General features: G+C 48.9%; 2 protein-coding genes across 3 annotated transcripts; both read left to right on the top strand.

Moving 5' to 3' along the window:
- Positions 1-1,079: 1,079 nt before the first annotated feature.
- On the top strand, positions 1,080-24,086 carry LOC135824907 (uncharacterized). 2 transcript variants are annotated; one of them, XM_065337652.1, is made up of 2 exons: positions 1,080-1,290; positions 22,300-24,086. In XM_065337652.1, exon 2 carries the CDS (start codon positions 22,490-22,492, stop codon positions 23,429-23,431), a length of 942 nt encoding a protein of 313 aa, XP_065193724.1. In that variant the 5' UTR covers positions 1,080-1,290; positions 22,300-22,489; the 3' UTR covers positions 23,432-24,086. The 2 variants fall into 2 exon arrangements, with proteins under 2 accessions (XP_065193724.1, XP_065193725.1); XM_065337653.1 differs by lacking the exon at positions 1,080-1,290 and adding an exon at positions 16,989-17,144.
- On the top strand, positions 2,784-7,001 carry LOC135824253 (uncharacterized protein K02A2.6-like). The gene has a single exon (XM_065336984.1). It carries the CDS (start codon positions 2,784-2,786, stop codon positions 6,999-7,001), a length of 4,218 nt encoding a protein of 1,405 aa, XP_065193056.1.
- Positions 24,087-25,131: the final 1,045 nt, after the last annotated feature.

Here is a 25,131-nt window from a genome sequence, read left to right as displayed (position 1 = left end):
CGCGGCGCCGGGGGATCCCGTGCACGCTCTACTGTCTGTAGTCCACGCTGTTGCCTCGTGATAAAAGCTTCTCCGGCTCCACATGTATTCTAATTCTGCCTATATTATGATAGATATGATAACTCTGCATCCGCTGACGTCATGACGTGCAGGCCGCATATCCATGGTAGCCAGTCATACATAGTCATCGTACACTGTACCTGTCAGGGCGACCACGCTCATCATGGCGACCACCTGTGCAAGAGGACCACTACAACAATCAGGACCATGGCAAGGGATGTCATTTCCTGTACACGGGGACCACAGTTATAACTAGTTGTGAGGTACTAGCTAGGTCCCTTCTTTGCGGCCGTTTTGGAAAGGTTTCATTGTACTACTATACATGTACATGAACCCAGTCACTCACCAGAGTCACCACCATGCCGTGTTCAGCCATACCAACGAGTCTCAGTGTTGACGTCGTCTCATCATCACCGCACCATATTCAGTGAGCGATTTTCCCCAGGTTTCTCTCGCCCACCGGTCCAGCATCCAGGGCCTGCAGGGGCAGAGCTAGAGGTACGAAGAAGGGTGCTATGCAGCAGTGATTCAGTGATTCAGTGAGTAGCACTGTACATGTACATGTTGAGTTGATATTGCCTGGACCTGAGTCTTTTCAACTACATGTATGGTGAGACGTCACTTCAGACCAGCACACAATACCATACCAGGGATCCCTACACTGTACACATGCCGGTATGTGTAGGGGATCCCTGCCCCTGGACCATGCATAGCAGTTTGACCGTGGCACTGGAATCACACACACTCACACACACACTCACTTGACATACATGTTTATCATTGGCCATTCGATTCGGTGTAGGCAGTCACTTCACCTGCACGAGTGTGAGCTAGCACTGGATATGGACTATTGCACTGTGAGAAGCGATATGCTTGCTGCTGCTGCTGTCAGCACTGCCGTCTCTTCTGTAACGTCACACATGATGTCATTGTCAGCCCCAAACCTCTCATGCATAGGTGAACCATTAGCACTCGGCCAGCGCTTCTGCAGGGTAGAGCTAGGACGCGTTGCTGAAGCCTTGAAGGGTGCATTCTTCTTGGGCCCAGAAAAGCTTGAAGAGCGTTTTAGCCAGCTCCCTGTCTGACTGCAATCACTGGTTCGGCGAGCCCACTCTCTCTCTCTCTCTCTCCCGTCTTCCCTGCTTTGCTGAATACCTCCGTGCCCCTGAGTAGCTGTGTGGATGTGCCGCTCACTTTGAAGACCAACACGACAGGATCCCGTTGAACAAGGTGAGGGAACTGAGTAACCGGATGTTGTACGCGTTGCAGTTTCGATTTAATCAGTATTTCGCTAGTTATAGTTTTGAGCGCTGCGGTCCGAGCAGTGGCTTGTCGGTTAGAAGAGTGTGTTGTCAGTTTATACATTTCTGCATAGGCTGACCGCCTGTCGCGAACATGTATGACCGACTGTAGTAGATGTGGCTCAAGGAAGACGGCACAATGCGCCAAAAAATAGCCTGCAATTCGTCTCCGAAAGGCAATGCACGTTAGAGAGTGTACAGTGAAGTAAACGCTGGACATCGTGGTGGAGGTGTCGCGAGGAATGTGTGTGTATGTGTGTGTGTGTGTGTGTGTGTGTGTGTGTGTGTGTGTGTGTGTGTGTGTGTGTGTGCGTGTGTGCGCGCGTGTGTATCGTGCTGTGTCTGTGTGTACATGGTGCGATAGAACTTCTTGCATCCCTAGAGTTAAAGCGTCGTGTCACTAACGAAATATCACCAGCCAAATGATCTGCAGCACACAATACAAACAAAGATCATTGCATCAGCGATATAATAGATGTAACATTAGCACATGTTCACAGTCAGTTTCTCTACCTACATCGAGTGCCAACACAAACACTGGCCATTACTCTCTCACTGGCCAGCTAGTGTGTGCCTCCCCTGGTTGGTGTCTTCGTGATCCTCTACTCCCTACATGCACTACTGTACTAGTAGAAATGTTTTGACGAGACCTCAGGTCGGCTGAGGGAAAACACTTCACCATCACTATGCTCCAACTCTGCAATTTTTTGTCTGTGCCTGTGAGCTGTGATCATTGTAAACAAAAATCTTCCAGAGTGGTTTCTAGGAAGAAGATAGAACAAACTGATGAAATTCTAATCCCTGCTTTTCACCAATGGTGAAAAGCAGGGATTTGAGTGTGAGCCAGTGTTGCTCACAACCAATTTTTTACTTATGAAGCTGCGTGATGCGTCCTACAAGATTTTAAATGATGAAATTCTTTAAAAAGAATTCGTCTCCCAGTGTTTATTAAAACGTCGATGTTGGGCCAGCAGTCAGGTAACTAGAAATAACCAATACGTTGATGTATATGGCATACTTCCGTATATGGTGCAACTCCCGCACCCCGTATGCACCCGCCTAGAGCTCCTGCTTCCATATGCGCTCGTACACACTTTCCTTGGTGTTCGTACACACTTCCCTTTTGTGTTCGCACACTGCTTGGAATGTTGTTCTTCGTTTGTTGTCCTCCTTGCTAGTTGTGAATAAACTCTGTCTGACACCACATGGCGCAGTGAACATTTCGTCCTGTAGTTTCCATTCTGTCCACACCAACCTAGTTTGTAGTGTCTTACCTGGCCCAGTAGCAGTGTAGCACTCCGTTGGATTTGGATTAGATTACCCTGCAGTTAGTTTGTTAGTTCGTTTTAGATAGGAGTGTTGTTCAATTTATTTCGTAGGACGTAGTCGTGTGAGCTGTCACAACGAGCATTTGTGATCAGCATGGCGAGCAGCGATCCCGCAGCACCTTCTGGTAATGGAGTGCCTGACGTCGCCACGCTCCTGCAGCTCCTGACAACTCAGGCACAGGCGTCTGCACTGCGAGACCAGCAGTTTCAGACCCTGATGGAAAGGATGTCCAACCAGACCAGTACTAGTTCTACAACCCCACCCGCACCCAAGTCTGTGTCCGCAGAACGACCAGTATTGTTATCTACTGCCACAATGGCAGAATTTACCGCTTGGGAGGAGGCCTGGCGTGACTATGCGCAATGCCAATGTCTCGCCAGCCACGACCGCCATACACGTATGTCAGCGTTCCGCCAGGCCCTAGATGAGGACCTGCGCCGTTTCATCCGAGAAGGCATTATCGCCTTCCCGGAAGACGCTGACATTGCTGATGCCATCCCGGTCCTCCAGCAGTACATCCGGCGGCAGAGGAACCCGCTGCTCGACCGAATCGAATTTTACAAGAGACGGCAGCAGCGTGGGGAATCATTTGACTCCTTTTATACGGCCCTCCGTGAACTGTTTCACGCGTGTGACTTTTCTGGGTGTTCAGTATGTCATAACTGCAACCAGGCGATGTGCAACCCCTGCAAGGCAGGCCTGTTGAAATTCAACAACGACATACTACGTGACCGCATTGTGACAGGCGTATTTGAGGACGACGTGCGTCACAAGCTGCTGGCCCTCCAGAACTTGGATCTGGAGGCAACCGTGAAGCTCTGCCGTGCTGAGGAAGCAGCCTGCCAAACTTCCTCTGGCATTCCCTCCAGTGGTCACGTGCACGCAGCTAAGAAATCATCTTATAAACAGCAGAAGGCGAGCCGTCCCGCTCCCGTGAAGTCCACACCAGACAAGCCCGCAGGTGACAAGTGTCCCAGCTGTGGTCGCAGTCCCCACACCAAAGGCACATGTCCTGCGAAGTCACGCAAATGTAACGGATGTCAACGTGTCGGACATTTCCAGTCCATGTGCCCGCACAAAGGCAAACCAACAGCATCCGGCAAAGTCGGCCAACTTAAGTTGCAACGTGCCTCTGTTCGACATGGTCTAGAACTCAGTGTCCACACGCAGCTCAACACAGAACCAGCCGCCGAAGCCATGACATGGATTCCAGACACCGGCAGTGATGTTGACGCCATTGGGCCAGCACATCTTTCCCAGCTAGGTGGCTTCCCTGAGAACCTTGCCGTCGATTCCGACACTGTTTCAGCAGCAAACGGCACCTCTCTGGTTAGCCTGGGAAAGATTTCTGCCACGCTCTCCATTGGCTCAGCCCAGCACACCACGGTACTTCATGTGTATGAAGACCTCGATGAGGCGTTGCTGTCATGCCAATCTCTCCGTGCTCTTGGCATTCTCCCTGAGTCCTGGCCGCGGATCTCCCGTGTGAAGTCCGAACCCAGTAGTGCAGACATTGCTGATGTTAAGGCTCAGCTGATGCAAGAGTTTGCTGATGTATTCGACGACTCCCAATTGAAGCCCATGGCTGGTCCTCCCATGGAGATAAAGCTTCAATCTGACGCCACACCAACTCGTGTTAATGGTGCCCGCGCAATCCCATTCGCATTCCGAGACCAGATAAAATCTCAACTGGACGATATGGTGATCAATGGAATTATTGAGCCAGTCACTGAACCGTCAGACTGGTGCCACCCGATCGTCATCGCAGATAAGAAGTCTTCTAACGAGAAGCGCCTCACCGTTGATTTGCGTAAACTCAACGACCAAGTCTGCCGACCAACACACCCAGCTCGTACTCCGCGTGACGCCGTGACAGCTATTGGTAAAGCCCGTTTCTTCACCACACTCGACGCTCGTCATGGGTACTGGCAAATATCCCTGTCCGACGACTCGAAGCCGCTCACGACATTCATCACGCCCTGGGGTCGGTATCGCTATTGCCGCAACCCTCAAGGTCTGTCCTCAGCAGGTGACGAATTCAACTGCCGCACAGACGCAGCATTTGACCGCCTCGCTAACTTCGTCAAAGTCGTTGATGACGGCCTAGTACATGACGTCGATTTTCAAGACCACATCACCCACGTTCGTGACGTCCTTCACCGTGCCCGTGAGCATCACATTACGCTCAGCCCACACAAGTTTGTATTCGGCGCTAGTGAAGTACAGTTCTGCGGATTCGTCATCAATGCTGATGGTTATGCCGTTGATGGTAGCAAGACATCTGCCATTCGCCAGTTCGAAGTGCCCTGCAACCGCACTGACCTCCGCTCATTCTTCGGTTTGGTCAACCAATGCAGCGACTTCACACCGCGCATTGCTGAACTAAGTGAGCCGCTTCGCCCACTCCTGAAAACCAGCAATGAGTTCGCCTGGGATCAGCAGCACACCATAGCATTCGAAGCCGTCAAAGCCATCCTGACTGAGTCACCAGTGTTAGCTTTCTTCCAGCCTGGCAAGCCTCTCCGTCTCGAGACTGATGCATCTGTGAAGAATGGCCTCGGATTTGCCCTATGGCAACAGCATGATGACCAGAAATGGCACCTCATCCAGTGTGGAAGTCGTTTCTTATCTGACGCTGAAACAAGGTACGCTGTAATCGAGCTCGAGTGCCTCGCAGTCGTCTGGGCAGTGCACAAGTGCCGCTTGTATCTATCTGGTGCACAGTTCTCACTAATCACCGACCATCGTCCGCTTGTACCGATTATCAACAGCTACACCCTTGACCAGATTGAGAACTCTCGTCTACTCCGATTGATCATGAAACTTCGTCCGTATCAAGTGAAAGCATCGTGGCGTAAGGGTTCAGAGCACGTATTCGCTGACGCCCTCTCACGACATCCTGTATCAATCCCGACTAGTGATGATGAACTTGGAGAAGATCCAGCACTGTCCTGCCGCAGTATCCGTATCTGTCTACTCCAAGATGGTCCCCAGAGTCTCCGGTTCGCTAAGCTCCGTGCCGCAGCAGCATCTGATCCTGACTACCAGATGCTACTCAGGTATATCCAGAACGGATTTCCCTCAGCACAAAAGCAGCTGCCCGAGCCTCTTCGTGCGTATTGGAACGTGCGTGAACATTTGTCCACCGACAATGGCATAGTCCTGAAAGGTCTACGCATAGTCGTCCCAGCCTCTCTGCGTGCGTCAACGCTGATCGACCTTCACGCAGCCCACCAAGGTCTGACCCGTACCAAACGACGTGCTCGTCAGACAGTGTATTGGCCCGGAATGAACAGTGAGTTAGACACGCTAGTCCGCAGCTGTGATGCATGCCGTGAATTTCAGCCGTCTCAGTCTGCCGAACCGCCCATTTCTGACCGCAAGCCCACTTTGCCATTCGAAAGTGTTAGTGCTGACCTTTTCAGTTGCCAAGGTTGCGAGTATTTGGTATTCGTCGACCGCTTAACCGGATGGCCATGCATAGCCAAGCTTGGTCACTCAGCCACGTCAGCTGACGTCATTCGTCATTTCCGCAGGTGGTTCCCAGATGTAGGCGTACCACAGGTCATTTCAACGGACGGCGGTCCTCAGTTTGCGTCTCACAGATTTGCTGAATTTTGCGAGCGCTGGGGAATCCGTCATATCAAGTCGTCCCCTCACTACCCACAGTCGAACGGACATGCGGAAGCAGCCGTAAAGGCAATGAAGTACCTGGTGGAAAAGACTACCAATGACGGTAATCTAGACACCGATGCTTTCCAGCGTGGCCTTCTCGAGTGGCGCAATACTCCTGGCACTTCGGGAAAGAGTCCTGCCCAGTTACTGTATGGTCGCCCACTCGTCTCCTTCGTTCTCGCCCAATGGAGCCAGTTCGACTCCCACTGGCAAGACACCGCATCTGACATGGATGATGTTGATCGCGTAGACCAGCCTCCCAGTCAGCCTCACCGAGAGCTTCCCCACTTGTCTATCGGGACGCACGTTGACATTCAGCACCCGAAGACAAAACGGTGGTCTTCCCGCGGCGTTGTCGTGGCTATCGGTGACCACCGCGACTACTACGTCAAGCTACCGAGTGGACGCGTATATTGGCGCAACCGTCGCTACCTCCGCCCGTACCGTCCTCCTACTCCAGCTTCAACAGCCATGCCTGCATCGTCTCCCGTACTCGACGCTGCACCACAAGCAGTCCCTGTGACTCAGTCGTCGCCACAGTCAACTGTTCAGGTACCACCTCGAACAAGCCAACGCCCCCGGCGACAGAATGTCCCCTTTAACATTATTTCAATGCGTGGACAATCGTACAATTAACACTCGCTCTGTTCAATTGTCATTCCCGTTGTTTCGCAGTTGAAAACCTTCATGTATATAATTTTTGCAATTATCCTTTTACAAGTCTGTTGGAAGTTGCTGCTGCTCCGCGACATGTCATTTGCTACGCACATGCAATTTTCACATTATTTTTGTTGATTAGATAAACACTTGTACGTTTTTTATCTTAGGAGGGGCATGATGTATATGGCATACTTCCGTATATGGTGCAACTCCCGCACCCCGTATGCACCCGCCTAGAGCTCCTGCTTCCATATGCGCTCGTACACACTTTCCTTGGTGTTCGTACACACTTCCCTTTTGTGTTCGCACACTGCTTGGAATGTTGTTCTTCGTTTGTTGTCCTCCTTGCTAGTTGTGAATAAACTCTGTCTGACACCACATACGTTACTCGTTATGACTAACAGTCCACCAAGGTAAGGAGATGTCAGATAGTGCGACGACAAGGCACAAGACTGGCAATCTCCGTGTTCGTGAAATATGCGTTAGATTCCACCTTAAACCTCCGAGAGGCCGGCCCGAACTGTTGATACTTTTATGAGCAGTCATGTACATGGATAATAGACACAAGTCCATAGTGGCCGGAAACTATGATTTATTGGTTCTCAGAGTTTCAAGGCAGTGGGGCCAATTTTAGACACCACATAGGATGCTTTACCTGCAAAGGTGATGTGGTGTACACAGCAGGAAATAAAACCTGTGAACCTGGCTTTTAAAGTTTAAACTTTAAACACTGTTTGTTGACAGCAATGTACGAATTGTAAATGCGGGACTAAAACTGCTTGATCCGTGTCTGTGGTGAAGGCACATTACGTTCCACTTCAGTGATCTACAGAGCCATGCATGCCTTATAGTAACAAACAGCAACTCTGCTTGGTTGCATACTCTAGGTACGGTACTGTAGGTTAGAGCGTCTACATGTACTGAATAGGGGTGTGCGGATTATGCTCGAAAAGGTGGCAGATTCTGCTCAAAAATCAGTGAAATTGGCAGAACCATACAAACCTTATGGCGGGCAATTCCTCGAATTCTGCTCCATTTCTTTATCCACATACGAAACATGCATGAAACTTACCAGAAAAAGTACCGAGTTCTGCCAAGTTTTCTGCCGGCATTATCCGCATATGCCTACTGCTGAATGTCCCTGCTTCCAATTCGCTGATGATTGTCGATATTACTTAGGACGTGTTCTTCTTCCTACTTGGAAGCACCTCATTCTAATGCATGTTGATCGGTGACTGACACGTGACTGGTAACCTTTCCTACATTGTTCCCGTGTGTTCCTTTCCGGGGATTTCCTACAGCTGTGATCTGCAGATGCGATTTGTAAACATGTACTTGTAGCAGCACATTTGCCATGCATGTGCAACGCTGTCTGTTTTTGATACACTTTTAACTGATTGGAGTTAGTTACTTTCGAACTCAGCACACTGCCGTAAATGGTGCTAAACAACTAGACCCGAACTTAGGAATCATGCCTGAACTATCGGCGAATTTGTCCGAAACGACAGGATGGCACTGCGTTGATTTGTACCCCGGGGTATTCAGTGTCTGAAATGCCCTCGACGTGCTGCAGATTGTAAATGCTGTTATCGCAGAACAAACAGCTCTTCCCCGATGGTGCGGTCGGATCACAGCGGGGTGGGAAATAATAATTTTATACATCGCATTTAAGACACAATTACAAGGTCAATGCCAATACTAATGTCAATAGTGATAGCGTGGTTCTTGACTTGAAGTGTACAGTGACTATACCGGTGATACATGTACTGCTGTACTGGCCTGCATGCTGGCTGGCCTGTGCACTAATAACAGTACATATTGTGTAGATTCTGCAGTGTGCTCAGCTGTGCTGTGTCCTATGTGCACACATTGTGATACACGCGGGGGCTATTATTTCTGGCCCGGCAGCAACGGGGCAGCGCATACCTGCTGTGCATAATTGGGTAAGCGGCACTTAAGGCCTCATTGAGCCACGACTGTCCATAAGGGCTGTCCAGAAGGAATTGCAAAGGAGAGCGCTTGCCGGATGAATGGGTGTAGTTGAGTGTCGTGCAAAGTTTGAAGTATACAGCACTTGCTGTGTTCCCGTTATTACGTGTTATAACTTGAGCTGATGCCCCAAGCGGCATTGGTAAAGTTCAACTAGAGTGCGCTGTCGATAACTTACAGAGTAGAAGGGAAATATTATGCATATTTATTCAGGAACACTGGAGCAATGGAGGATGTTGACAGGATTGAATTTGAACTGGCATGGAACGAGCAAGTGTCAAGTTCGCAAAGTAGAATAATACCCACTGCACAAGGGGAGTGTACCTTGTGCAGCTATTCTGGGTTGCTTGCGGTGTGATGGGTGCGGAGGATTCGTCTTGCACGTACCATAGAGGTCCTTGTGAGGTTCCGATTGGGTGGGGACGCTGAAAACCGTTCAAATGGTGCGGATTAGCAGCTCGCTGGTATCTAGATGATTGCATTGAGTCACTCCAGTGTACAAGACTTAGTGCATGAAACGTGGATGAAATATCCCCTGCGCAAATATCATAATGTCGGATTTCTTTGGCCAGTGCTGTGCACGTAGTGGGTAACTGCAGTATGTCCGCCATCACGCACTCAATGACATTCTCCATAAACGTTCCTGTGACGTTTCTACTGTTTCAATTATGGATGTGATGATGGCAATTATTGTGACACGATGTATTACAATAGTATGTACGAGGTACTTGAGCGAAAGGAGCGAGTCTGCGAAGAGAAAATGTGTAATTATTAGGTGTCAGCGTCTGCTGTTACGGATGGCAATTGCGGCCAAAGTCGAGGCCAATCCCCTCTGGTAAGAAGCCATAGCATGTACTTTGCTGCTGTTTCGCAACTACCGGTGCAGCCGCACTACAGGGCATTGAACAAGGCCTTGCCTCTTCGGCTTCTTGTCTGTACTGCCGCACAAAAGCTATTGTCACTACGCCATGTAGTGACAATAGCTACGTCACTACAGGACGGAGTGGTACTGTGGTATTGGGTTTATGTATTTCAAAACGGATTGTGAATAGGGGCCAATAGTGGCGTGTAGGACAGGTTCCGATGATCCAAACTTTTGAGGACATAACTCATGAATGAGGCCAAAACCGAGTACAGTGACTTGTGGATACATGTATACCGTAACTGCACTCCCAGCTCGTACAATGGCAACTGTGGCCAACGGGGTGGGCAGTTATTTAATTTCACGATAAGGTCAGGGCAAGAGACAAGACTCACAAGAGCGTCACAAACGACGTCCTCCAGGTGAACGCTGGCCAGATGCTTGTGGAGGTTTGTGTGAGAGTTCATATTGTTTAGTGTCACTTTGGTAAAAGGAAGGAGCAGTCGGCTCGATTCGGATGCTATATTCCACCTGCTGAGACCTGGATACCAGGCTGTGTTGAGAATTCCGGTAGTCGGGTAACAGTTCCACATCCATTGTACTATATGTGGCCGAGAGGCCTTTGTAGGCGGTGTGTGTTAACTCGTGCTGTGCAACTTGATCAGTCATCTACCCATTATTTTTATTTATTCTAGTGCTTTAGTGTTGTGGTGTGTGACAGTTGAAACCACCTACACAGGATTGGGTTTATCATGAGTGGGACGGACTTCGATTTTCTCTTGAGCTTCATTAGATCTTGGAATGATTGTATTCTTTCTTGGTAAAGGGCGGTTCCATCCATTCTACTTGCACTATAATGGACGTAGGCAACTGTACAATGTAGTCATAAAAATAATATTGGAGGACAGATCACAGCAATGACTAGCTGCATCGTGATCGCCTGTGTAAGTAATTTCAGAATTAATATTTACCGAAAAATGTTCCGATAGTAAGATGTATTAAAGATAGTAAGACTAAGAGCACGTGATACACAGTACATGATTGTACATGTAGAGTAGATGCAGACAGCGTATTGAACAGTCATGAGAATGGTCTGACTGCTCACCCACGACTGAATGAGGTGGTCCGACAACAGTAGTACTGACTGTCGAAATGTACTGCGAAATGTAGAATGTACTGCCAAATGTAGAATGTAGAATGTACTGCGAAATGTAGAATGTACTGCCAAATGTAGAATGTAGAATGTACTGCGAAATGTAGAATGTAGAATGTGCGGAGAAATGTAGAATGTAGAATGTACTGCTGCGAAATGCAGAATGCAGAATGTGCGGAGAAAAACGGCCTCGAGCGCCAGGTGGTCCCAGAAAGCAGTTGGTTGCTTTGCCAGGTTCAATAGGTGCATCTTCTACACTACAGGGCCTAGGGTCGATCTGACAGTGCAATGATGCTTACAGCAGTCAGTCAGCCAATGCGCCATATGGATATACATTACACAATACATGTGCACAGCGCTGCCAAGTACTCTATGCCACGTTCCAAGTCACACACTACTACACTGTACATGTATGGCACACCAAACGTACTACATGTACATGTACGTGTGTTAACACACCGCCAGTACTGCAGTGCAGTACCTTATGATACGTAAACCGTAAAAAAAGGTAAAGTCATTATGTACCTGCATGCATGATTGCACCTCCATTATGTTATTCTGTTATTCTGCCACTGACACAAAGTTGTTCCTACCCCTCCCACGCACGCACCGACTACGTAGTTGCTAGCTTGTACCCAAGCTTAAGCCAGGCTGTAGAACATTATACTTGATAAAGCTCAGGTGCTGAAAGGTGTGGGCGCGACACAATGCAAAAAAAACCAGTGAGCCCACAATCTCAGACCGGAAGCACCTAGGCGAGCAATGGCTAGTACAACACGGTGCATGCTAGTAGCTCTTTGCCAACCGGCGTGTCGTGCTTGAAGATGAGTGGATAACGATAACAGTGCACCGTCTTACAAAGAGTGTTGTTACGTTCAGCCGCACACAATGCAGGTATGATGCCATTGAATTAATTTCTATGTCGGTGCTGCTGCTGGTAATATGAGGGCCGCTGGAGCGATATTATCGGTTAGTTGTGCTTTGTGGTATGTACCTAGAGTATTATAACATTACATGTATATACTCTTGGTAGTACGTATTGAGCAACTAGCTGACATGCAGCAGAGATGCAGAAGACAATCTTCAATGGGCATAATGGTGCTCTAGTGTCTGATAGTATTCATACGCGTCATGTAGATTTCTACTGGGATTGGTGCGGTACTGTCTCACTGAGTGCGGCCTCCCTGTCTAGTACTGTACTAGTCTGTAGTAGTGCAACGACACGGCTACAGCATAATATCAGAGAGAGAGACGGTTACGAACAACTATAGCTAGCATATCATCCCTTATCTCAATCTCTATTTCGATCCCCGGGCCGCGGGGCCCCTGCACCCTTTCATCCACGCATGACACTGACCAAAGTCTGTAGTCGTTGTACAATCTAACACGTGTTTAGAAGTAACTTAGCTACATGTATGTTAACTTTACAGTTCTTTACAGTTCTATTTCTGCAGTACGCTCCACTTGTAAATTCCATGTTTGGGCTTTGGGAGAATGTAGCATGCAGATGAGATAAGTCAACTTTACTTGGGACATTCAGACGACAGAGCTAGAGCGCATTCAAGACCTTACAACCAGCTATCGTGGAATGTGGTTACTCAGTGTGTCTTTCAGCAGGGAGACAGCACACAATGATTGGACATGTTCGGGTCGACTTCTAAAGACGCTAGCTAAGCTTTATGCTAGCTTTGCCCATCTATTGACCTTACATGGATGTTTCTTGAATCAGTGTCGGAGGCAATTCATCCACCAAACTGCCATGCCATCCATTATCCAGTCTCTGATATTGGTATAACCTTTCAGGGGACCTCAACCACGTGCAGAGAGCCTGATTTGGAAAAGATCGCGGCCTGCAGTCAATGACAACGGTAGCTCTGTTCCCAACACAACATAAACTTCAGAGACTTGCGATTCAGGGAGTGCAGCTAGCTGTGTGTGTGTATCCATGCGTGGCATTGTGCTCTGCTCTTGTCTGAGTGTTGATGAAACCAGAGATTGAATCTAGCCCTTGGTTGATCTTCGAAATGTCTCATCACTACTACGATTCGCTAGATCGGTAGATCCGTATCTACATCTACATGTAGTTCCAACTATATCAAATTAGACAACTTGGTTCAAATGAGGTTAGCAACCGCCATGAGTCACGTCTGTACGATCCTTATCAGGATCACGGCTCCCAGAAGCACGCCCTGCGTTTCGACCACCTTAGCTCACCACCACGTGTAGGATATAAGACGTCAGCACAAGGACGTCATTGCTGGTGACGGTCGGCACCAGTTTGTAGCTGACAGCTGCGAGGACGCTGGACAAAAGGGAAGACATGACCTGCATTGGTAAGTAAAAGGCGATCAGTAGTAACTAATGGAACATGTGACGGTAGCGGAAATGTACAACATCACTCTGCAATGTGCATGTAAAATGCATACAAACATACTGATGTTGCAGTGTTGGGCAAGCGCACTATGCTCCAGTTTGGCTTCCTGTAGGTGACAGCACAACCGGTCTGGAATGGGGGTGCACTGACTGGGACGAGGACTCCCGAACACGCAGTGTGACACAGACAACAGGTCACATGTCATGTCTTCATCTACCCGTGACCTTATGATTTCCTGGGATCCTGCTTGCAAGTCCAAAGCAGAACCAAGAATAAGAGTTGAGCTAGGGCATGCAGATCCTCCTCGGCTGGACATTTATTTCAGTGACAATGAACATAACACGTACATGCGTGGTATCAAGAGTACAGAACCATGACATTGTGTACTCTTGGTGGTATAGTACTAGTGGAGCCAGAACAACGCATGCTACACACAATGGCCGTCTGGCACTGCTTTCTCTGACGAATTCACTGATCTAAGCCCATCACTCCCACCAGTGTATCCGTTGCTGTGCAGCACCACGCAGACGGCCGCCAGCATTCTTTCGTAATGAGGTGTTAAACGCATAGTACACTTCGGGGTGTTTGATTGATCGCCCGTCCGGCAAAAAAATGAGAAGCGCACATCAAAACGTACTTTCTCTACCACTGAACTACATGTACGATCTCTACTAACTACATCTCTGTTTAACAGTGACAGAAAAACAACAGGTGCTGGGCGTAATCGCGATATCACCATCGATCCATGTGCTTCACTCACATCGGGTACAGTGTAGATATCAGGCAAATCTGCCTCTACGTCACACCTTCATGCAGCTGCTCGATCGAGGGACCTTACGCATGTGCTCCCGGTGCACAGGTGGTCCCCAGCCCCTTTTCCCCACGGTCATTAGACAGGAAATAACACCCATTGACCCTAGTTGTAGTGGTCTTCTGGGACAGGTGGTCGCCTTATCCGAGTGGTCGCCTTATCCGAGTGGTCGCCTTATCAGAGTGGTCGCCTTATCAGAGTGGTCGCTCTACTGTGCAGTCCGTGTATCGCAAGCATCAGGAGATGGGAGTACGACTATACTACAGTATTGACTTCGTTTTGGGGGTTAGACATGGGCAAGTAACTAGCTGCCATACTGGCTTGGGAGCCCGCCTCTCGGCAACGGGAGTACAGCTCGCTCGACTCGACCGAGTGAACAGGACCCACGCTTTGATCTGGTGAGCTGCTTTACAGGGATTCTCAGTCAGATGTGCGACAACAGGACTGCTCCATGGGATGATAATGTACTCGTACATTGGATTCACTTTAATTATTACCGTGAATCTAATGTACCTTCTTTTAGAATCAATCTCCGGATGATGGCATAGAGCAAGAAACTCCAAGTAGGGACACTGGGCCTTTGTGCGTGAGAAAGGTCTGGAGCAGTGATGATCTGTCAGCACTCTGATAGAGCACTCTAACCGTGCCGCTGTAAAGGATGATCCTGCAAAGTCATGATTGTACTTCAGTAACGAGATTGAGAAACAAACCATCACCAACCGTCTAGTCTGCAAGCAGTAAAATAATTCTCCTACGAGTACTAAACTAGCAGAGTATCAGTGATGATTACCATGACATCATCTAGGGAAAGCCTTATAGGAAGCCTTAGGTTAGTGGATGTTTACGTTGTACACCGCACGGTGCACTCCCGCGAATACTACTATTAGTATTACAAGATGATGTGCGTGATCGCACTTCCGTAGCACAAGCATGATCATGTGTGTCGTCTGCCATTGTGTCGTGCGTGACGTCTTTTGTGGAACATACTTGTAGGTGTGCGTGTGTGCGTGTGTGTGTGTGTGTGTTGTGTGTGTGTGTGTGTGTGTGTGTGTGTGTGTGTGTGTGTGTGTATGTGTGTGTGTGGTACATGGTGTGTCCGTACTTGTAAAGCGTATTGGGATCAGACCACATTGACTGCAACGAAATAAGCTCAGGATCAGGCATCATGTTTCGCCCTTGTACCAATTTGCTCAGACAAAAACAGCTAGATAAATCGAATCAGACCTTTTGAAGCACTTTAATGGCGGGTGTTCCTGGTTTCGAGTTGCTGGCATTGCGAAATATACCCGGATCCCACTTGAAATTTGATATCCTTCTCTCGACTATGAGAATAAATTCCTGATTGAGTAGAGGCATCATTAGCTGTATGATTACAACAAGAGGAGTTTGATCATTGGACACAATCATAGTCTCGTTACAAATTGACAGAACAGCTCACTCGGAGTTACAATGATCGTGGAGTCCGGATTCATCACCACCAAGTGGCCACCCTCTTTCCCGCCACGCTCCTATAGCCTAGGGGATCAGTGGAATAATGGCGTGTGTCGCTCAGGAGAAAGGCACATCACACTGTTGGTATGCAAGCTATCAGTCAGTAGGGCCAGGGTGTGTATGTGTGTGTGTGTGTAAGTAAAAGATGTTTACGATCAGTCGATTTGCAATCCACCCAAAAGGGTCCTACATGTACACGTGCTCATAGTTACTAATCGGTAGTAATCGCACGGAATTCCTACAAGGCCAGTACTGCATGGAATCAGCCCAGGCTCTTGATCCGCAATGAATACCCTTTGTAACGGCGTTAAGTACGTGTCGTTCTAAACAGAATTGTGAGCATGAGTGGCGGTGACCGTTACACAGGAAGGACATTTATCCCATGCATAACGGTCAGCGGGTGCAGCAGATGTTTCGTGATGGACACTACTGCGACTAAAGTGTAGTTCAGACCTACATGACTGTATCCGCAAAGTGTCACAGCCTGTATGCACGATGTGCTGGGAAGTAAGGGTGGACGTGAGCGAATTCCAGCCTTCCGACAAAATCTAATACATGTTGTTGAAATACATGGCTTGCATTGAGTGGAGTGTTGATATGCCAGCACTCTGACCTAGACCTGAAGTCATCAAGGATCATCCTATGATTTGTACAGCATTCAGCTGGCGCACATTACACTCACCGTGCAATGGTGTGTTTAAAACGCCCCGGCCAACCCTTGGAATAGCAACTTGAATACTTAGTACTTCACTTGTGGGACACTGGCACCAGGCCAAGTGCGGATCACGCCGTTTGTGTTGGTGTGCAACACTGTGTCAATCCGAATCGCCTCTCTCTCCATTCAGCCCTTGCCTTGGCCATTGGACACACTGTTACGCTGTGTACTACATTTGTAGTGATGTAGCTTCGGAATTCAGTTTGGAAAGTAAGAATCTGTGCACGCAACGCTGTGTATCATAATTATCGCTGACTGCAGAGTGTATTTTCGTGTGGTAGGACCCCGGGCAGGCCGTGCACTGGATCTGCACCGCAGTGCCCGGAGACACTCGGAAACCATGCTCGTGTAGAAAAAATAATTGTACAATCGTGTCTCTCGTCGATGGTGTCGCTGACGGTAGTAGTTTTCTTGTAGTCTACTCAGCATGTCTGTGTCAGAGGTAGGACTAGGACTAGGAGGCTACTGACTCAGTGACTGCAACACTAAGCCTAAGGACAGCAGGGTAGATCTACCAGATGTGACATGTTCACAGGATCTGGACGAGACGGAACTACGTAGTCGTTACCTGGTTACTTGTGCATCGCTCTTCCAGTGAAGCCTCTAACAGTCATCAGGTCATAGCTATCTGCTGTTTTGACCAGCTGCATATCCGGGGAGAACAGGAGTAGATCAAACTCTACACTTGGAGGAGAACGAATGGATCTCTACTCTACGCAGTCTAGTGAGTATTTTCGCCTTGTACTTGTAGATCTAGTACAGGACTTGTTACGATGTAGAGCTACCTACCCGTTACTTCCGAAGTCTAAGGTACATGATTGTACAAGACTAGTTGGTGCGTTCACACGTCTGAAAGATGGAGGTGCATGTGACCAGTCTGGCACAAGCATTCTGTTCCGTCTCAGACATAACATTCCTGTAGGGAGGCCATCCGTAGCAGTCGTGGGTTCGTGGGTAATACTAATCACACTGGAGAGTGTATTGTGCATGATTGTACAGGACAATGTATTTTAGCAAGCAGAAGAAGAATGCTCCTGGAAGTGGAGGTTCCTGTTCTGCTGTAGCCTAGAAACGTGCGTTCGTTATTAGTCTACAGCCCACCGCTTTGTGTCCTATGGATGTCTGAACGGTTTCCTATGGATTGTTAGCTTATGGAGGCAGGGTATAATCTGCATTGTCTGCCCAGGGGGTCGTTATGATGTGTCTGGTGCGCGTGTTGCTCCTACTCCACTCAATATTCTACCATGATTTCCTGTTCGCCATACAGTGTGTTGACTGTTGTTGTTTGTGATTCTCAAAACCTGGGAAATCGATGACCTAGAGTTTAGCTAAACTGCGACATGTATCCGTCTTGTCTCGGTAGGATTCTGTCCTCATTGATCCCCACATTGGATTAATGTTGTCTTGCTAAGCATAATCATACACAAGTGACATCCTGGTAGAATGGTGTCCTCCAAGATTGAAGTCATGTTGTGTAACTGTTGCCTACATAAAATTAATAACGTTTCAGGCCTTTGGGGTCTGGAACGTGACACAAGCTGGGAAAAGAATCAAGAGGCGTGTTGCCATTTATCCTGCTAGTAGCAGAAAGCTTGAGAGTGGAGCAGCAGCTGTCAAATGTTGACAGCAAGTAGCCATCTTCAGCCAGGTAAATACAACAACAATAGTGGTACATGTAGTGCGCGCGCGCGCGTGTGTGTATGTGTGTGTGTGTGTGTGTGTGTGTGTGTGTGTGTGTGTGTGTGTGTGTGTGTGTGTGTGTGTGCTTTTGTCCGTAGTCACAAAGCTTCCTTTTCAAAGAAGAGGCTACCTGAAAGGAAAACAAAATTGGTGACAGAATGAATGGTGCCCCCGCACATAAAGTAGAGAAAGACAACAGGGAGAGAGATACAAAGTTGCACTTCAGCGACAGGCCTTGCAATCTAATCTGCTCGTTCATTTGTTTGCGACTGCGCAAAATTAACATTGCAACAACATGATGAACTACCCACAGCATTGTACAAGGACAATATCAAAACACGAGAAGTTCTGCATTTTTCACGTATCGCATTGTCGGTAGGCCCCATAAGAAACATTTTGAAACTTCCCTTTTCCGTCGCTATCCCCGGGCTAGGCCGCGGTTACGTAGTTCAGGGTGGGAACACTCATGCATATGTATCTGTGTGTTGAAGGCGGAAGAGAACTTCCTTTCTCTCTCTCGAGCCGTTGCTACTTTAACCATTCTCCCCAGCATGGAAGGGATACGTGGGTGGGAGAGGGGTGTAGGCTGGACAGGAAGTTATCACGTGATCTCGACCGCAGATAGGGTATTCTACACAGCTATGGCCGTATGGGGTGTCTGGCAGTGCAGATGAGCTGCTGTTCGGAACGGTCTGCTGTGCTGCACGTACGTAGCATTATGCAAAAACACGTAGAACCGTTTGTCTTCATGATCTGTTAGTTGGGAACTCCAGCGAAAGGTGATCATTTTCCTCGGGATCTTTTACCCTGCGGCTGGTGGATAATATTAGTTAAATTTAGCATCTGCCTGGAAAATGCCCTCCACCGCCATTCCCACCCCTGCCCAACATTGAAGCTTCGCCTGTAGACTGTTTTCTCTGTGCATGTGCAGAAGTTACAGACAACCCGGGCGTGTAGTGTTACGGATACGGTTCTCTCGTCCGGCATTCCATGCAAGCCCCATGTCCATAGGCTTACAGAAGTACAGGAGATGGCACTGTTATGTGTGTGTAGAGTTGCGTGCCCGAGAACGTTGTTTTCGGTGGTTCGTATAATCCAATGTTCTCATTTTCAGCAATCTGGCTGCGTTCGTAAACAGGTTTTTGGAAACAACTCGTACTTTGGCGTAATTATGACATATCGTATTGTATCTCAAATGCAACACTGCCGTTCTCAATTTGAGGCCGTGGTGTTCTGAGCATTTCGAGCTGGGTGTTCTTGGACTAGCTCTGATTGTACTCAAAGGTACTATGTAGTCAGTACAACAAGTCACATACAGTGTGTGTGAGGGTTGCCTAGAAACAACGAGCGGCACGGAGCGCAAAAGTGCAACTTACCAACCGATTGGTGCATGCATCACGAAACCTTAGCTCAGGAACACAGTAACGTGTGGGTAGCTACCGGGTGGGCATAACTTTGAAAACTCTGACAGCCGGATAAAACACTGTTTCTGATCGAGATGCAAACCAGACCCGGTCGAGCGTTGGGAGAAATCCGATGCGCGCCTTCAAGGCTGAATGCGTCCCGGCTGTGTGGGAACCAGACGTGCAGGAAATTAAACATCTTATCCTGTCGAGTTGACATACCATTGAATTCTGGATTAGGTTTCTGGCTATCACATGCCCTTGCAGGAGGATGCGTATTTTTAGTTGGCGTGCCGTTTGTACAATGACTATGTGCGTCACAACCTGTCAGAGCACCTAAATAAGGAAGAAGCACCCATGAGAAGTGAATTGTCATGCAGAGTATCGTGTTGTGCAATTCATTATTTTTGTTGAATGCTGAGCTGGTCTGTACCGGCCGGGTAGATCGGGTGACGGCAATATGGAATGAGCGGTGTGTGTGTGTGTGTGTGTGTGTGTGTGTGTGTGTGTGTGTGTGTGTGTGTGTGTGTGTGTACGTGTGGGTATGTGTGTGTGTGGGGGGGGGGGGGGGGGGGTGGGAGTGAGCACACATCTGTGAAAATGTAGTCATGACGCTACATGTATGCTAAAATGATAACTACGGTGGACAGCAATGGCAAACCATTGCACAGTGCTTGACAAACAACAGTAACTATTGCTTGGCACACCTGCCTTTTGCATGACCAAAGTTGCATCATACCACTCATCAAACCATTGTGATGGCGTCGCATTAATAAAGGCAGATGCATGTATTGATCGCTACGGAGAGCTCTAAAAGGCGCCGGTATCACAAAGCGTCCGTATGACAAAAAAATGGTGATGTCACCGTGAGTCGGACGCACTGTGGATGAATCACCATAGCCCAGCATGCCTATAGACTAGTATTACTGGTGTAGAATAGATAGCAGCTGAACACCTCAATGCCCATAAGCAGATGAACTCTGTGACACCAGCAGATGGTGCTGGCACAATTATTCACAGTCTGGTGTCATGCAGCATGGTTACGGCTTGAAGTGGACACAAACATTACAACACGGTGTGTAATGCACACCCAGCTCCATAAATGCACTCGCAATGGCATCATTCGCGTTGCACAATATTTTAATGTCGACTGATATAGTCATTCGATAACATCATTATTGACAAATTTACTGCACGGCATATGCCATCGAATGACAAAGTCAGTCGACACTGTTTGTGTTCTATAGCCCAGTCTGCTATGGCGATTCGTTCGGACGTAACATTTAAGCAGAATACATTTGTTCGTAACATTAACCTGTCGTTAATGGGTGAGGGTGATCAGATAACTGCATCGTGTGTTGTCTCAATGGACCTGCTATTGTCTGGCATGGCGTAAGCATGAAAGGGCAGTTCGTTCCAGTTAGTCTGCCATTGTCTGGCGCAGTATGTAGATGCTGTGGAGCAGAACTTGAATTAGGCCAGTGAGTTGGCTGTGAATTAGGTACTGCCTCAACAGTGAATATCCAACAGACAACTAGAATAATGGAGGAGGAAAGGGGAGGGGGCAGTAACATAGAAAAAGCGGTACTGGAGCGTATGGCGTACAGCGGAAATATATTTACATACACTAGTGCCGTTTGATGAGTGTCTTCAGACACGAAACTACGAGCAACGGCAAGGAAGGACCTGGTTGCACTGTTGCTGTTGGTGACTTGTACCGTGGTAGATACACTACACTGTAGCGGGTGTTCAGGAGAATTTACTGACATGGCCACCGGGATAGTCTAGACACTCCAGGTATGCGTGCAAGAGTCGGCAAAACCGAGGAAAAACCTCTTGTCTGAGGCGACCATTAAAGTTGTACCAGAGAGATCAGTTCAACAGAAACCTCGCAAACAGTTAGATCCTGAGGGCCAAGCTCACCCCAGCAGACAAGACAGTCATGGTTCTAAGAATATTATTAAAATACCTGCACTGCCAGCGAAGCAGGATTTAGGAGAACGAGAGAACACACTAGACAGGGAGAAGCGAGAAAACGAGGCTGCCATCAGCCTGCCTCTGTGGCGGATCAGACCGGAAAGGCCCAAATGCGAATCCGGCTGCAGTGCGACACCAAGCTAAGCTGGCCATGGTGAGGTATGGCACTTGCTCGTGCAGGTACCAATCTAGCCTGGGAAAATCACAGTGTGCCAACGGGCTAGCCTTTCGGAACCAATGTGAATGAACAGGTGGTGACCACCTGTTCCGGTGTGCAGGTCATAGCTGAAGTATTCTTCTGGCACACGCAGTGCAAAGTTCCCATTAACCGGGTCATCCGTGAAGGGTTTTTGCCGCGCGCGGTGGGATCATGGCAGACAGCCGTGTCCGAATATGGACATAAGCATGCCTGCGAATATCGCATGCGGGTAACGTCTGCCCGGGAGGAGAGTTAGGAGCTTGCTTGTACGGGCGTCGGTGCGTGCCGGGAATGGACACGGGGTGCGTAATCGTGACACTGCATGTGCTCGCTCGCGACACAATCATTTCCTGTGCAGGCAGTCGCAAGACGACAGCGGTGTGTCGTATAAAAGCCGTGTCGCTTACTCGCATGCACACAGAACCATTGCAGAGAGAGCAAGGCAAACTTTGAGAGAGAGAGAGAGAGAGAGAGAGAGAGAGAGAGAGAGAGAGAGAGAGAGAGAGAGAGAGAGAGAGAGAGAAACAGTCAGACTAGACGTATTCCTAGCCACATTTAGGCTACAGTGCTACCCGTAGGAGTTGCGCTAACATGAAGACTGTGTCGTCCTGTTCCCTCAGATCTCTATCCCCGCTAGCTGCCGGAGGAGCAGCAGCAGCATCTGCTGTCACTCTCAGCGCAACCGGCAACAGAAGCAGCACGAGAAGTCTCAACATTGTACCAGGTCTACTTTGCAGCAGCAGCAACAGCAGCAGCAGCAACAGCAGCAACACGACCAGCAACAGCAGCAGCAACACCAGCAGCACAAGTATGGATTCGCCAGTCAAGCTGCTCAGCTACCGGCAGCGCATGTCGACACACATCGACCAGCAGCCCATGCAACTCCGCCAGTCATCCTCCTCCTCCGACTTCCAGTCCTCCGAGAGCTCGCGCTACTCGACGGCTGTCAGCAGCTCGGACGCGGAGATCAGCTCGGCAACACAGAGTCCATTGCGGCACCGGCAGGCATCCGGTGGCTCGCGCCGAAGCACGACGTCGTCATCGCTGTCGTCGCTGTTTCACAAGCTGAGCCTGCGCCGCTCCAGCACAGCGTCCAGTTTCGACCTATCGCCTCAGAGCGACCTTTATCGCCACGGCAGCCGTGCCGCTGGCTGCTGTGAGTCGTCGGACGAGGACACCATGCTATCGAGGCTGAAGAAGAAGTCCAAGAGCGTGGGCAACATGCGCCGTAAGAAGAAGACCGCCATGCGCCGCCAGCCGGCCACGTCCGACCTCATGGATGCGCCCATGCCGTCAGCGACGGCAGGGTACCATGGCGCTGCCGCAGCTGCTGGGTCGTCAGCCACGCTGCCGAGTCGCAGTAAGAGCCTGGATGTGCTGGCAGAGGCCGTGTGTCAGAACTGCCGACTGCAGTCGCTGGCCGCTACCGACTCCGGCATGGGCTCAATGTCGCTGACGGCGCCCACCGATAGCCCGCTCTGGCTCGGCTGGCATAGCTCTGAAACGGGCGCAGGCGCTGCTGCCGGCGGCCAGGGTGACTCAAACTTCCTGGCCCAGACCCATCTGGCCCAGTCCAATCCGGACCTGCTGACAGCCGACTACGCGGAGAGTCCGGTGTGTGACGAGGACGACGACGACGAGTCCTACAGTGTCGGTGTTAGCCACTGCAAGGACTGCGGGTGCTTGTTTCGTGAGCCGCTGCGGAGTAGTCCCAACGTGCGCGTCGAGTTCGAGCAAGACTACATGTGCTGATCTGAGTCATAGCACGTCGTGCTTGTGTGTGTGTGTGTGTGGTGTGTGTGTGTGTGTGTGTGTGTGTGTGCGTGTGTGTGTGCGTGTGTGTGTGCGCGCGCGAGGCAGCAAGCAAGCAAGGAGAATGGCAAGAGAGATGAATAGAGGGCATGAGTGAGCGTGGAATACACAGAGTGTGCTGCAAGCTTTTACAACTACGTCCTCTGTCCTTCTGAACGCTGGCTGGCGTGCACAGTGTCACGAGTGAGCAAGGAGAGCCATCTAAACACATGCTCCAGCACACAGTGACAAGAGACTTGCTGCACGGACACAAGTCAGCTTTCCTCACTCACAGCCTTGGTAAGACACGTATCTTGCCTAATTCTCCAAAATCCCGTTTTCAATAGAGCTTGACTAAGCTCTCCTGCATCAACCTTGCTTCATTTTTCATTTCTTTTTTTACCAATGGTCCAGACTATCAATTGATAACACGCCATTTTCTCGATCGATCTTGAGCCACAGCCAGCGCTGCTACGCCTGATTCAATTCAAATTTGTGCTGACAATTTCTTACTTGAACCGCATCCCTGCATGGCTGGAATTTCCGACCTATTTCCAAGAAATCACGGCTCCTTGAAAGTAATCCGACTATGCTCGTTGTCTGGGGCACAAATTTATTGCATTGCGAATTGTTGGTGTGACTAATCTTCACACTGATGTGTACACACCAATGCATGTGTAGAAAATAGCCAGAGCCGACGGGGGGGGGGCGGAAATATAATTATTGATATAGGCATATGTAGGAATATTTTGAGACCAAACATGTGACAGCGCATGCACAGACACAGCTGTCATAAAAAGATATACACAATGCCATCTGCATCTACATGCAAGTACATGTACAGTGCTGCTCAGTGAAATCCAGTCGCGTCACTCAAGTACGCGCCCAGTGTTGCACAGCCATGGACCTGCCAACACTGGGCTGCGAAATGGTGCAAGGCGCAAACTTGAGTGCCGTGACTGGATTTCATTGAGCAGGACTGTACTTTAAGCAATAATCAGGAGAATAGTAAAATATTGTACAACTCACTGACTATAATAATTGCTACAGGACATTTTCTTCTTTGCCAATTGCTAGTACATGGTAGTGATTACACGTCATGTAGTTAGAACCACGAGAACATCAAAGTAGGCCAGATGTGTACGGTATTATGGCAATGAGACCACATGCATGCACACCATTGAGAACATGAAAAACAAGGGCGAAAAGATTTTTTTTGAATGTCTACTTTCGGAAATGGCACTTACCAGAAAAACCCTTGCAAGTTGATTTACCGAAGCTCCCGTGACAACGGTAAAATAGGAGGATCTAGATATACTAACCAGCTCAGCGTACAGATAATTACGGTCTAGCTGCAAATATTGGTTTTGCTCGAACATGCATCAAAATCGCACGCGACCGAATCCGCAAGCATGGCAATAAGAATGTCAAGGAAGAGCACTCACACCAGACAGAATTCCATTGCTATTCGTCGGCATAGAGGCTCTTCCGATGTAAGCCAGTAATCGATTAAAAACAAGATTGATACATGGCACCAGGTCCAGTGCACCTAGCCTTAGAAATAGAAAGGAGAGAACAGCCTTTCCCCTTTCAGCCTTGTCTTTTTCAGTTTGAGAATTTTCCGAAACAACATGCTTGCCCAGAAGTGGATTCCTCGGATC

The sequence above is a fragment of the Sycon ciliatum genome, chromosome 9 (assembly GCF_964019385.1).
Source record: "Sycon ciliatum chromosome 9, ocSycCili1.1, whole genome shotgun sequence".
Lineage (NCBI taxonomy): Eukaryota > Metazoa > Porifera > Calcarea > Leucosolenida > Sycettidae > Sycon > Sycon ciliatum.
This window is presented reverse-complemented; position numbering and strand designations above follow the sequence as displayed.